The sequence below is a fragment of the Ochotona curzoniae genome, unplaced genomic scaffold (genome assembly GCF_017591425.1).
Source record: "Ochotona curzoniae isolate NIBS_2020 unplaced genomic scaffold, NIBS_Ocur_1.0 contig_1274, whole genome shotgun sequence".
Taxonomy (NCBI): Eukaryota; Metazoa; Chordata; class Mammalia; order Lagomorpha; family Ochotonidae; genus Ochotona; species Ochotona curzoniae.
Window position 1 is genome coordinate 4,974,765 of NW_024465023.1, and position 14,076 is coordinate 4,988,840.

At 48.6% G+C, this 14,076-nt stretch overlaps 1 protein-coding gene across 1 annotated transcript; it reads right to left on the reverse strand.

Annotated features, from left to right (window-relative positions):
• Positions 1–1,142: 1,142 nt before the first annotated feature.
• On the reverse strand, positions 1,143–1,526 carry LOC121171155 (protein FAM156A/FAM156B-like). Its single transcript, XM_041002675.1, has one exon. It carries the CDS (start codon positions 1,524–1,526, stop codon positions 1,143–1,145), a length of 384 nt encoding a protein of 127 aa, XP_040858609.1.
• Positions 1,527–14,076: the final 12,550 nt, after the last annotated feature.

Here is a 14,076-nt window from a genome sequence, read left to right on the forward strand (position 1 = left end):
AGGGGAAAGCCCAAGAATGATTTTTATGGTGATGGGAGAGTCTGGAAGCTTGGCTAAAGTGATGGTAACACAAAATAACACAGGATAAAATGACAGAAAAGGACATTCTCCCATTGAACACATGTTGATTTTTTTTTTCTAAAAACAGTGGAAGATGACCCCAGTGTTCCTTGGGCCTTTGTAACCACATGCAGTCATTTGGGGAAGTGAAGTGGCAGATGGTTGATTTTTCCCTATCTCTCCCTCTTTTCTCTCTCTTCTTTCCTCCTACTTTCCTTTTTCTTCTTTTTTTAAGATTTATTTTTATTGGACAGTCAGATATACAGAGTGGAGCAAAGACAGAGAGGAAGATCTTCTGTCCGCTGATTCACTCCCCAAGAGGCTGCAATGGCTGGAGCTGAGCCAGTCGGAAGCCAGGAGTCCGGATCCTTCTCCAGGTCTCCCCTGTGGGTGCAGGGTCCCAAAGCTTTGGGCTGTCCTCAACTGCTTTCCCAGGCCACAAGCAGGGAGCTGGATGGGAAGTGGAGCAGCTGGGACATGAACCAGTGTTCACCTGAGATCCCGGTGAGTTCAAGGTGTGGACTTTAGCTGCTAGGCTGTCACGCCGGGCCACCCCACCTTCTTTTCCCCTCTCTGTCTCTCTGTAACTTTGACTTTCAAATACATTAATAAATCATGACAAAAACTCAAAATGCGCATGCATGTGAACACATAACTGTGGTCCATTAGATGTAGTGCTTCCTTTAGCACCCAGTGGAGAAGAGTGAAAGCATTTTGAAAACAGTAAGTCAGAGACACTGCATAAATGCTTTACACTTTATTGACAGCAAGGCAAGGCCGGGGAGAGAAGCCAAAGCCCAAGAAAGGAAGAGGTCAGTTTGCGCTACAGGATGAGTGTTCTGGAGAATCCAAGAAAAGCACTGCTACCTGGATGCCCTTGTCTGAGGTTGATTCCTGCCTGCATGCCCTGGAAGGAGGCTGAAATGGCTAGAAGAAAGGTGGAAGTGGATTGAACACCCCACTAATGGAACAATTTGTCATGTAGCTGGTGCTATTACTCGTCCTGACCTTGTTTTGAAAAGGATTGCGGTGTTGATAGGATGCCATTCTCAGAGTCACTCTGGCCAGTCTTGCAGGAGTCCTCAAAGTGTCTTGTTGCTTTTCTGCAGCCGCTTTCTTTGGCTCTTCTCTCTTATCTGTACCCTCTCCTGTAGAAGAGGGGGCTGGATGGCACCACTGCTGAGTGTCAAGTTACTGAGTTCTTGGGTCAGCTTATCCCAGGAGGAAGAGTGAGGGCTTGCTTTCTTCCACGTTGAGCTCCCAGAAGTGCTCCCCGTATACCGCTGGCAGTAATGGCACTCACACTTGAATCTCTCTTGGTCCACATCACGTGAGGAAGAGGATTTTGCTTTTCTGTCAACCCAATATGGAGCCACAGTCTTCATATATCTCTGTCTCGTGTGTTCGACCAGCCCTTTTTTATTTAGAGGTGGCCTTGAACTATCGCACTGCCACTCTTCTTCCATCTTTTCAAGGGGGATAAAAAGAGAACAGAAAACATGTATTAGAAGCACTAGGAGTCTATTCAAAACAGGTCATGCTGTATACCATGCCCAGAACACCCCACATCACAACCACATACATTTCAGGAAGAGGCAGCAACTGATTCCTACATTTCTAATTAACTGTTCCGGACATTTCTTTTGGACTATGCAAGTAATTTGGCCTGAACATTTGGAATGTAGGTCTTGATTTATTTTCCGGTTTGTTGACATAAGAGCTTGTAGAAGAGGACAAAATAGCCCAAAGAGAAAGTCCTTGGCCACACGCTTGTTTCAGTAGGCAAGTTTACATGTGTTATCCTCCCAACCATTTGCAACATATGCCTCAAATCCAGTCCTAAACATACTGAGCGCCCGTCTCATGATCTCCCTCATGCCACAGAATATGATTCAAAGGAGAACATGCAGCCTGCCTCTGAAGTAGGTGCTGAGAGTGAGGGTGTGTTACATTGATCAAAGTTCCCCCACGTGCTTTCAGAGTAGTGCCACTTAATGTTGCATTGCTGAGCGGGAACAGAAGCTTAGTAGAGGTATGGCATCACCATCAGTTTCAGTGGCAGGACTGGAATCCGCAGGAGTTCTGCATCATTCCACCTCCTGTGTCTATGACAACTGTGAGTGCGGGAGTGGAGGCTGCTAAAAATGAAGGGGCAGCCAGGCTCAGGTCATGGAGAGCATTGTGTGTGCTAGTGAGAGCAGCAACAGAGGAAAAGACCAGCTGACTTGGCCTGTAACATTCCCCATCCAGCCAACGGCTGCGATCTCACTAGGGACACAACCGAGTATGAGCCCAACTGATCCATGCACCATATCGCCTTATATAGCTGCACCTGTTAAACATGGACAGACACTTGAGTGTTGGGGATGTGAGGGAGGACTCTTGCAAGGCCATCTCCCTCACTGAACCTGTTAGCCACCTATAGACAAAGCATAATAAAGTTCACCATTCACAGGCTATGTGTGACACGTCAGCACAAGTCCTGTCTACTATGGACATTTTTGGACAAGCCGCAGTTTTACTAAACCCGAGGCTAAGGAAATAATTGCACAAGTGGATACACAACTATGCATAATTAAAGATGATTGTCCCACTGTGTGTGTGGGTGTGTGTGGGTGTATATGGGTGTGTGGTCATGTCTAAAGGGCACCGACGAGGATTTGGTTCCATGCTTCACACAATACGATAGAATGAGATCTGCTTAAAGATCTGAGTGTGCTTTCCAATTTGTCATGTCACACTCACAAAGTGACACGGTAGAAACGGGATTAAACAGCACACTGTGTTACTTTGACTCCCATACTGTTCTCTCCTTCTCAACCATCTTCTCTGCAGCTCCTCCCCCTACCTCCCCTCCCCCCCCCCGGACAACTAGTCAAAGCCCAGGTTGTGACTTCTGTGGCAGTTCTTCCAGCCAGTTCACCCTGATTCCATGAATGGTTGATCCCTTTATCACAAGCAGGATTTGTGCTCAACATCCAGATACTACTGCACCACCCCATGTCACCACTTTGGAAATAAGTGAGACACCACTCACGTTTATTTTGACTCTTGAGCTCTGTGTTCAGAACACATTTACAAAAACTTACCTGCTTAGATGTGTCTTCGGGCAACCCAAGGAGTCAGTGATTTTTACTACAATACACCTCTGAGTATGCTGCCCACAGCAGCTGTTTTTGTGCACAACTTATTTTCTGGAAGGGAGACTGTCGTGGAGGTTAGCTCTGTCCTGTTCAGAGGGCTCTATGGAGAAAAGAAATGCATCCTTCACATGTCATGAAGAGCAAGACACATCTGTTAACCCGGTGCCATTCAAAAGTAGCGTATCAGTGTTGGTGGCACAGTGGAGATGTTTGTGTTGGCCACAATAGACTCTGGAGAGCAAAAGACAGCCCGTGTAATACCTATGCAATGACACAATGGTGAAAGGTCTCCATCTTGCAGGCACCAGCCTTTGTTTCCAACTGTTACCCAACACAGCCCACATGGATGGTGATGGAGGGCTTTCCTGCCTTGAGGCGCCCATGCTGTTTCCATTTCAGTTTGTCCAAGCCCTGGCCCCACTGCTGCCCCAGTCATATCTAGAACCACCCTAGCTCAGCTACTCTGTAACTGCCTTCTTTGTGTTGGTTTGGCATGCTCCCAGCAAGTTTGATAACTGATGGAATGTCACCATTGCTCATCAGCAGAATACCTTTGTTTCTCACTTCCCAGCTAGTCACAGGCCAAAGTTGGGTCTCAGTTCTCCCATATGCTGAGACTGAGGCCTGGAGCCAAAGGTTAGGGCCTAGGCTTGGGTCCCATGGGGTGCTGCACCCAGGCAGAATGGAGACAGGAAATTCCCGAAAACCTTGGCTCAGAGGACACGCTGTGCTTTCCTAGCTCAGGTATCACTGTTGGTCTTCAGGGCAGGGTCTGCCTGACACAATGGATGATAGGTTCATTGCAGTATCTCACATTATGTGCACCTACAGGCAGGGGATAGGGGCTCAGTGAAACAGATGATGTGTGACCAAGAAGCAGGTGGGACACAAGCTGAGTGGCCCAGCTATGAACAAGGAAAAGGACCTGGGTGCTTCGCAAGTTTCCCAAGCACTGGCTCATGTTCTTCAGCATTTTAGGACAAGCTTACAAGGCATCTGCATCCCCCATCTTCAAAGTATCATGCACACTTGAAAGCTTTAATTTTGCAGTATGCAATGCCTATATTCCCATTCTCATGCCATGGTCATAGGCTTGCAGCACCCACCTACTCCAGCGAGAATCATAAATGGGGATGGACACAGTAAGGGTTCCTCAGCATTGCCCCAACTATGCTGTATCACTTACTGGTATGTGCAAGAAACTGGGCTGGGTTAGGCTGCAACCCTACCAGTTCACATGAGAGCCAAGGCTATGGGTGGAAGTGACCAGGGAGTTGAACCCACTGGTACATGCATTGGCAAATACAGGAGTTTAAACTGATCCTGGCCCTCCAGCAGCTGGCACACACTACAACAAAATCTGAGGACCTCCAAGGTGAGGTTCCTTAAGAAGCTCCCCAAATACCTGCTATACTTGATCCCTGACCTCATAGAAAATACCTTAGACATGAGGTCTGACTCCAGAGAACATGTTGCAGGAATGAGTTGTCACAATAGCTAACATTTGTGCAAGCGTGGAGATCACCCAGGTGAACACAAAAGACAAGATCACCAGCTCATCTAAACCAATGCAGGACTCTGAGTACCTCATCCAAAGATGCAAAGGACGGGTTGAATAACACTCAAGGCCAAGCTATACCACAAGCACCTAGGTCTATGGGCACACTGACATAGACAATGACAGTCAACAGGTTTTATAAAGAATTTCTCATCTCTGATTTAACAAAGACAATGCCTCAGAACAATCAAGATCACACAAGTAACACAAGTGGGACATTCTCCCCTTCTCTGGAGCCTAAAGGCAACAGTAAAAGACCATCTCTGTTTCTCAACACTGATGTTGTATGACAGCAAATAGTGTCAGGGAACACAGGAGGGAAAACTGAATCATTTATCTCACCCACCTTCTCTTTTTCCCACTTCCTAAATGACACAGGAGGAGAAAAACTGATTTAGTTAACTCACTTACCTACCCCCACCACCTAGTCCCTGCATCCTAGTTGGAGGCCCACAGGTTTCTAACCCCGCTTACCCTCCTAATAAAGAATAAAATAAAACTTTAAATCTTAAAAAGAGAAGTCCTTCCTTTTAACTTGGCTGAGTTCTATATGGCAATATGGGAACCAGGAGTGCCTTCATACCCATGCCCAATGATGCCTCATGTGTCCCTGGAGCAGATTTGCACATTACTCCAATGGGAAAACATCTGTTTCTATACTGAGCTAATTTTGCCTCAACACCACACCAAACTAGTACAGATCACTTGGTTAAAACAATAGAAATTCACATTCACAGTTTCTGTGCATCGCCTATTGGGATGGAGCTCTTAGGGTCCTCTGTCAAGGGTCTGACGAAACCTTGTGTGAATGTCAGGAGAACTGTGTTCCTTGCTGGTGGCTAGGGTTCAAGCTGCTGCCTGCCTCATTCATGATCCCAGGCAACCCCTTTCCCTGTAGCTTTAGCAGGGGGAGTTCTTGCTCCCTATTGCCTGGCAGCTCTGGGCAGGATTTCTCTTGGAGTTGCCCAAGTTCCTTCTCCTGCCCTCACTGCTCTGCCTCCTCCAGCTGGGTCCCTCCTCCATAAGTCTGGGTCTCTCCCTAGTAACTGTACACATCAATTCTAAGTGGCTGTTGTCTTTTCTAAGTGATGGTGCCCAAATGGCTCCAAGTGTCATAGGAAGTCTCCAGATCCTGGTTTGCCAACCACAATGAAGCAAAATGCTCAGTACATGCAGTTCTAGGTGGCAGACAGGACAGTGAAGCTGGAATACAATCAATGATCCACTTAGAGTCCCATGCTCCACCACTCACCACCTCCATCTTCCCTACCAGTGCAAACCACACTGGGCTACCACATGAGAGAAGCAGTGACCGGCTCCTGACCTGGTGATAGGAGGACCTCTTCTCTCTTTCTTTTTCTTGACTACCTCCACGCTGGTCCCGATGCCAGGTAGTACTTTGGTTCTTCTGGCCACATAACAGTGGCAATGCTGCCCCTGAAGAAGGACAGGTGTTTTCCTTCCCAGAGCAGATGTCCTCTTTGGGGCTAGACAAGCTGCCCTCCCCTACACACAACTGTATGAGAGCAAAGATGTCAAGAGCCACTGAGGAAAAGGCAGGCCCTCCCCACTTCCAGGAGTGGGGCTTTACATACCTAACAAGATGAGCCAAGTCAAGAAGTGTCCTGAATTTACTTCCTCTATGTCTGGTGTGGCAGAGGGGAAGACCAGGGTCTTGATGGTGACCAGCTTCTTGGGTAGTATGTCAGGCCACCAGGATTTTCTCGTGCCTTTCATGTGAAGCAGATCTCTACTCCTTGACTGCATCCACTGAATCCAATCCACCCCCCATCCCTCACCTCCCAGTGGCAGCACAGGAGGGGACTTGCCCAAGATTTGGTGTTTTGCTGGGATTGGTGCTGCTGCTGATACAGCAAGGTTTTTCAGGGCACAGCAAGTGACATAACAGTGAAGCCACAGGGGACTAGGTCATAATTGATATCCCTGTGGTGGGAGGGTGGGGTGAGGTTGAGGGTGTTGGGACAGGAGGAAGGTCAGCAGGGGGAGGCGAAGAGTACAGGGAGGAAAGGGGCCTGGCATCTCCGCTGTTAGGCCTGAAGCAGGAGTGTAGCAGAAGGGATTCACCTGGGCAATCCAAGTGGGCCCAGTGTAATTGGACAAGCCCAGATAAGCAGAGCAAGGATGCTCGCTATCCAACAACAGCCCTGGGATCCATTCAAAAACTTTGGTTTCTAATGGGAACCCTCAAGCACATGAAGACCCTCGATGTGTCTTGGCTGCACAGAAAAGTAGATGGAAGAGCTAGGGGATTCCCCTCTGGCCAATGAGATAGTTCACACTACACAGTCACCCAAGGGTTACACAATGGAACATTATCTTTTGTTAATGCACTAACCTAGTGTATGTGAGCGTTATCACAAATCACCTGCCCCATTGTCATTGTGTGGGCATGGTCCCTGAGTGAAATAGGGCTCAGGATCATGCGCCAAGGGACAGATCAGGCCCTCTGGATCTTCACCACTAGGCCAAGCTGCCCTGTACTGATGACTCCCACTGGCGCTGTCTTTGGTTGCATTTTGAGTACTAATCACCTCCTTCTCATCTCTCAGATGGACACCTGACACACAACGAACGTAGATTTCAGCAATGCTCTGAGTCAATGTGTGAAAGTATGTCTTCTCTGTTGCCAGGATCTCTGTGGAGGACTCCACCAGCTTCTCACATATTCACACAGGCTCAGACTTCTCCACTGCCCTCAACAGCCCACCAAGTCCCATTTGTCCCGAGGTCCTGTACATCACAATACTCCACTGTACCTCACTTTCTTCTCATCAGTCCAACTCAGGCTCACCTCATGCAAAATTCTCTGGTGTTGTGATCACGCAGTATAATGGGTGCCTCTATGGAAAAAGCTTCTGTTGATTTCCCTCATTGCTATTTTCTCTAACAATGTGTGTGTGTGTGTGTTCTTTGTGTATAGTACAGGGGACTCTAGGCCCAGCACACCACTACCTCTTCTTATGTCTCGAGTCGAATTCACTCTGTCCCCGTGACAGAGTTTGACATTCACAGTGTGCAGCTATGAAGACAATTGTCCATTTCCTACCCTACGAAAGAGGGTCTTTGGGGCTGCGGAAGGAAAGCGGAAGGAGAGGAAGCACTCCCTGAGTGTGACAGTCTCCCCTTGTGCAGTTTCTCTCTGAACTGAGAGTGGTTCGTCTCAGAAAGAGCTGAGTGGAAGCAGAGGCTGGCTGTGAGCAGGAAAACAGTGACTGCTCCTGGTAGGAAGTAGCTCCACGTTCTGCTCTCCCCATGGGTCTGGTTGAACAGTGCAGCTAGCAACTTATGAGAGCAGCAGTGTAGGGATAATGTTTCACCATAAGATCCCAGCCGTGACCACCAGCCCTGGGACTGCGCCTGTGGACATTTTGGTGCATGAGAGGGTGGTTTGCCGTCGTGATTTGTGCCTGTTTGTCCAGCATGTTCTGTTTTGGCAAAAGACAGGGGCTCATCAGATAATTTTTACTGGGAACAAAGGCATGGGAGTGGTCAGGCTGCTTTCCTGTTGCTCTGCCCATTGCCATCTGATTGCTGCATTCTGGCTAGGACACCATGAGAAAGAATCCCCCACAAAGTAAAAGAGCAAGATCACTAACAACCCCCAAAAGGTCCTCATGCCAGGGAGGGAGAGCAGGTGTGGTTCCCTGCAGGTGGGCTGCCAAGTCTATATCTGAGGTCTTCCCCCCCTTAAGAGCCTGCCTTTCCCATCCCTCTTCCCACAGCACTGCTGGCATCAGAGGGTATGTGGAAACAAAACAAGTCGTGGAGATGGCAAGCTAACCTAGTCCTGATAGACCCCAGTGATCTCCTCTGGGACCAGGACAAGAGGGGCTGGCATCTTCCTTCTCCATGCTGATGCCGGGCTTTTTTCTGTACAATGCATGGGTACAAGTTTCCCGGGCCGTGGGCTCAGGCTCTGGATCTCCATGTGTTTCAGCCCAGGAGAGCAGCAGGACAGAAACTGGGCCTCCACATGTCACTCAGGTACAGAGGAAAGCTAAACAGCCATGAGGGTGCCAGGCTACATCCAAAGCTGGGCTTCCCCAAATCATTCCGCATAGAACATTCATATATGTGCTGATTGACAAGGAGCAAGGGAAGGTGAGAGGCATCCACTGCAAATGTAGAACTGACTGATTCCCAGTCAAGAAGGGCTAGGCAAGGAAAACAACACCTGCACTCAGTGGAGCAGTTCTGAATCGCAACGTTCCTCCTGTGGCTGTCGCTCCCACTGCGATGAGTGATGAGCGTTGCAAACACGAGTCACAGCGGTAGCAATAGTTGCTTAACAAATGGCTTCTGGGGTGCCAGGCTCAAGGTGCATCACCGAGTTGCCATGACACTGAGCAACCGATGTTGATGGCTATTGCTGGCTGCATGGATGTCGGAACCTAGGCAGGCATGTCACCGGCTTACAGACGGCTACTGGTGCCACATGACACACAGGGCCCCAGGATGGCACACCTCTGCCCAGGATCGAAGAACAGATTGCTCTGAAATCTTGGATTCTATAAGCACACACAGGAAAAATCCCAGGGGAAATGACAACCTGCCCCCCCCCCCACACACAAAGACAGAGAGAGAGAGTAGTGTAGTACTTGCTAGATACAAGGCAACCTAGGCAGTTGCCTACAGCTGGGGAGGGTTTCATTTCTTTTTGCAGCTGTGTAGCATTTCATAATGTACATACCACATTTTCTTTATCTAATCACCGTTGATAGACATCTAGCTTGGTTTCGTGTCTTAGCTAGGGTGAATTGAACTATGGTGCCCATGGAAGTATAGATAACCCTCTTTTATGCTGATTTCATTTGTGTGTAGCATGTCTAGGAACCGATGGCCCGCTGGCCTGCCACTCTCTGACCACTGTGGTGGCACCCTTCAGAAGCACTAGTGGGGTACCTGTGTCATATGGTAGATAAATATGTTCGGATACCTGCAAAATCTCCATAGGATCTTCCATTGCACTGGTTTACCTTACCAGCAACAGTGGCACACTTTACCCTACATCCTCATCAGCAGATATGGTGCATATTAGCCCGTATGCTTACTAGCAGTTATTCTTTTGCTTTTTTGTTTCTGTATGGGAGTCATTGTAACTAGGGTCATGAGAAACCTCACTGTGGATTTTATTTGCATTTCCTGGATGGCTAGTGGTCACCACATTATTTTATGTGTCCTTGACCATTGGAAATTCATGCTTCAATAAGGCCTGTTCATGTCCTTTGCCCACTTAGTAACTGCCTCCTTGATTTCATTTTTGTGAAATTTCTTGAGCTCCTTATAGATTTGGGGTATTAACCTGTTCTCTGCCACTGAAGTTGAAAATCTCATCTGTCAGTTGCCTGTTCTTCTTGCTGATGGTTTCCTTTGCATTGCAGAAACTTTTCAGCTTGATGCATGTCTGCGATCTCTCCCAAGAAGTCTTGGTCTTTCCCAGTCTTGTAGTTTCCCTGATTGTCCCTCTGTCAATTTGAGGGTATCCCATCATAGATTCAGATCCTTGTTCCACTTAGAGTTGATTTCTGTGACAGGTGTGAGGTAGAGGTCATGTTTCATACTTCTGCATGTGTAGACCCAATTTTCCTCACACTGCATGTTGAAGAGACTGCCCTTTCTCCAGCGATTGATTTCAGCTTGCTTGTCAAGGATCAGTTGCATGTAAATGCATGGCTTTATTTCTGCAGGATGCTATCCCTCTTCACTGGGACTTCTCCTCCCCACGCCCTTGCACACCTCTCCCTCCCTGGACACTGCCCCTCTATTGCACCAGACAACACAAATCCATTCCCTACCACGCAGTTCTTGCCATGGAGTCTTCTTGAGGCTTAAAGCTTCTTAGTCCTCTGGCTGACATGTTCTCCCAGAACACCTGTCATTTTGGCCCAGAAGTGACTCCTCACTTCCCAAGGAGCATTTCCACCTTTGAAAGAGTTTGTTGGAAGGAAAAGACATGCAAGGACGTCCCAGCAGCACTCACTCCAGCTTTGTCAAGGTCAAACTCTCTTGAATAAGGGACGCAAGGCTTCTCTAGTTGACCTTAGCCCAATTGTCTTTCTCCCCAAACAACGGCAATGGGATTTGAAAGAGACTTGTAGTAGCTCAATTCTTTGGAGAATTTCGCGCTTTGGGGGAGAAGAGATGTCATGCCGTTCTTGTGCACGCAATGAGTGAACACCCCGCCAGTATGCACCAGTCTGTGTTCTCTCATGGCCACTGGGTTCACGTTTCATCACAGGCAAACTGGCTCAGCAGCTAGCTGATTTTCAGAGCTGCTTATGTCCAAGTCACATTCACATATTTCAGAGTCACTTGTACCACTGGCACAAAGGACAAAAGCTCTAAGTGCTGTTCTGAGGTCCCAGAGAACTAGTGCAGGAGCAAAAGCAGGAGAAGATGAACTCGGCAAATCATATAGAATAAGGGCAGAAGACAAGAAGATGAAAGCAGGCGGTGGCTTGTTACACAATCATGCAATTATCACATCTCAGTGGACTCACCTTACACTTGGCCTGTTGCCTCTGTGACGGCAGTGCTGGACCTAGGTCTTAAGGCACATGGAATAAGTGAAACATGGAGCAAGGGGGCCAGGGATGCCTTTTGTGTTTTCCTTTTTTAAAATGCAGAGAGGAGAAAGGGAGGTGAGGAGGAAGAGGAGGTAGGAGGGGTGAGGAATGAGAGGCAGGGGAGGAGAAGGGAAGAAGAAGCGGGGAGAGTAAGAGGATCAGTTTCCAGATTTGATTTCATCTCCAAATGGCTGAAACAGTTGGTGCTGGGCCAGATGGAAGGCGGAAGGAAGGCAGTCCATCCAGGTCTCCCACATGGGCTGCGAGGCCCCAAGTGCTTGGGACATTATCTGCCACTTTCCCATGAGCCTTAACATGAAACCGGACTGGACGCAGAGTGGTCAGGAGTCAAATTGCCATCTGATACAGGATGCCAGCAATGTCATGGGAAGCTGAAAACACTGCGCCATGACAGCAGCAATCACAGAATGACTTTCTTTTTTAACACTTATTTTTATTTGAAAGAGTTACAGATGGAGGAGCAGAGACAGAAATCTTTTACTTGCTAGTTCACTCACAAAATGGCTGCTTGGCCAGAGCCGGGCCATTCTGAAACCTGGAGCCAGTAGCCTCCTTCATGTCTTCCATGTGGGTTTGGTGGCACCAGGAACCGCAGCACCCTCCAGTGCTTCAACAGCAGGAAGCAGGGTCTCAGCGTCCTGCACCGGAATCTGTGCTAAGAGTGTAAGAGTGATGGCAGTGCCTCCGGAGGAGGCTGGGCTACTGAGCAAAGGCACCACCTTCGTGGCAAGGACTTTTTCTGGTTCATTTATCTAAAAGGCAGAGTTACAAAGAGAGACAAGCGGAGAGTTACACACACACACACACACACACACACACACACACCATCTCTCTCTCTCTCTCTCTCTCTCTCTCTCTCTCTCTTAAGACCTGCTCCTGCCAGGGTGTGGCTCATTTCAGCTCTGTCTCTCCCTCGCATTTCCTAGGTGTCTCCACCAGGTGGCAGGGCCCACCACTCTCAGGACTTGCTGAGGGCTGTCAGTCTTCTGCACAGCACTTTGGGACATTGTGTTCTCCTTATGGACTTTCTGCCAAGATGGCCAATGCTGCCTGCCTAACGCTGCCACCCAGCACATCCTCCTGCTGTTTCTAACCCAAGCCTCCAATGTTGCATGGAAGCCAGGTGCTTCTCTCAAGGGCCAAGCTGTGTGAGGGTAGCCTGTTGTGCTGGTCAAGCCTTACAGACGCCCTGTTGGTCAGAAACCTCTCTTTTCTCCTCACCCCTTCTGCCGACATCATCTAGGGCCTTTCTGTCCTTCACTGTGATTTGGGTGCAGTAAATGGAAGGGAAGTAAAGGATTCAGAGGATTCTCTGTCCCTAACCTTCCTAAGGGAAGTTGTTGTACAGAGATCATGGCCTCCTGTAGGCACAGGTGTCAAGGCTCACCTTTGTAGCAGCTGTCGACTGGCAGTGAAGCCACTGGTTAGGATGCCCACACCCAGGATCAGCGTTCCTGGGTCGGAGTGTCATTCTTGCTTTCAATTCCAGCTTCCTGCTAATGTGTTCCCTGGGAGGCACGAGGTGGTGGGATTCTTGTGGGTGGACTTCCCAGATGTTGCCTCCACCTGATTCAGCCTCAGCTGCTTCAGGCCTCTGAGAACTGATCTGGCGGGTTGTAAGGCTCGCTCTCCCTTCCTCTCCATTCCTCCACTCCTCCATTTCACTTTGTCACTTTGCTTGTCCAACACCCATGTTTGTCACTAGGATGGCTGGAGCCCACCATGCTGCCTCCTCGGTACTTTCTCAGAAGGCCTGCTGCCAGGTCCATTCCTGCTACAGCTGTGCTTTGTGTCATTCCTTCTGGAAACCACTCTATAAATGTGTGCACAAACTCCCCTTCCTTTTCTGATCCATTCTTCTGATACTGACTGAGGGCTTATCATGTGCTCTGGGGCTGCAGCTGTGACCCGGTCAGCTGCGATCCTCGTCCTGGAGGCTATGGCATGTGGGTTAGATGTTACCCTGGGAAACCAGGAAGATTTAATCTGTTTCGTGCGGGTGACTGCGATGAAGCCAACTGTGCACTATACTGGAAAGAGCCAACAGGGATACCTCCCCAAATATACAGAGTGTGTGATGGCCTCCATGCGGGTCGGCCTCTAGATCTGATTCCAGCTTCTTGCTAACGTGCACCCTGGGAGCCAGCAGATGGTGCCTCTGAAACACCTGGGCACTTGTCATCCGTGTTGGAAACTCAGAACTATCTCCCAGCCCCAGCCTGAGGTCTGGCCCTGTCCTGGCCATAGTGGGCATTTTGCAAGCGAATAAGCAAGTGAGAGCTCACTTGCTCATTCACTTTTTCCTTGTCCCTCATCTCTTTGTCTCTCTCCCTGTCAAACAGCGTTTTTACGTTTCGTGTCAGTCTCTGTTTATAAGGTAAAACTGAATTTTGTGTGACGGTAGATCCTGGTGGGGCTCCAGGGACACCGGGAACAAAACCCTTAACGTAATCCAATGAGATGTTGCAGTCACTTGGAGAGTGAATCATCGGGCAGAAGATCTTCCTCTCTGTATATCTGACTTTGCAATTAAAAAAATAAATAAATCTTTTTAAAAATGATGTTTTATGAATGTATTTGAAAGGTTGAATGTTGAAAAAGAGAGGAATAAGAGGAGAAATGAAACAGGTCTACCATCTGCTGGTTCACTCCCCAAATGACCCCAAAAGCCAGAGCTGGGCAAAGTCAAAGCAAGGAGACCAGAGCC

Bases quoted from the DNA above. Each gene is read 5' to 3' on its own strand.
- LOC121171155 (XM_041002675.1), bottom strand. From the start codon at position 1,526: ATGGAAGAAGAGTGGCAGTGCGATAGTTCAAGGCCACCTCTAAATAAA.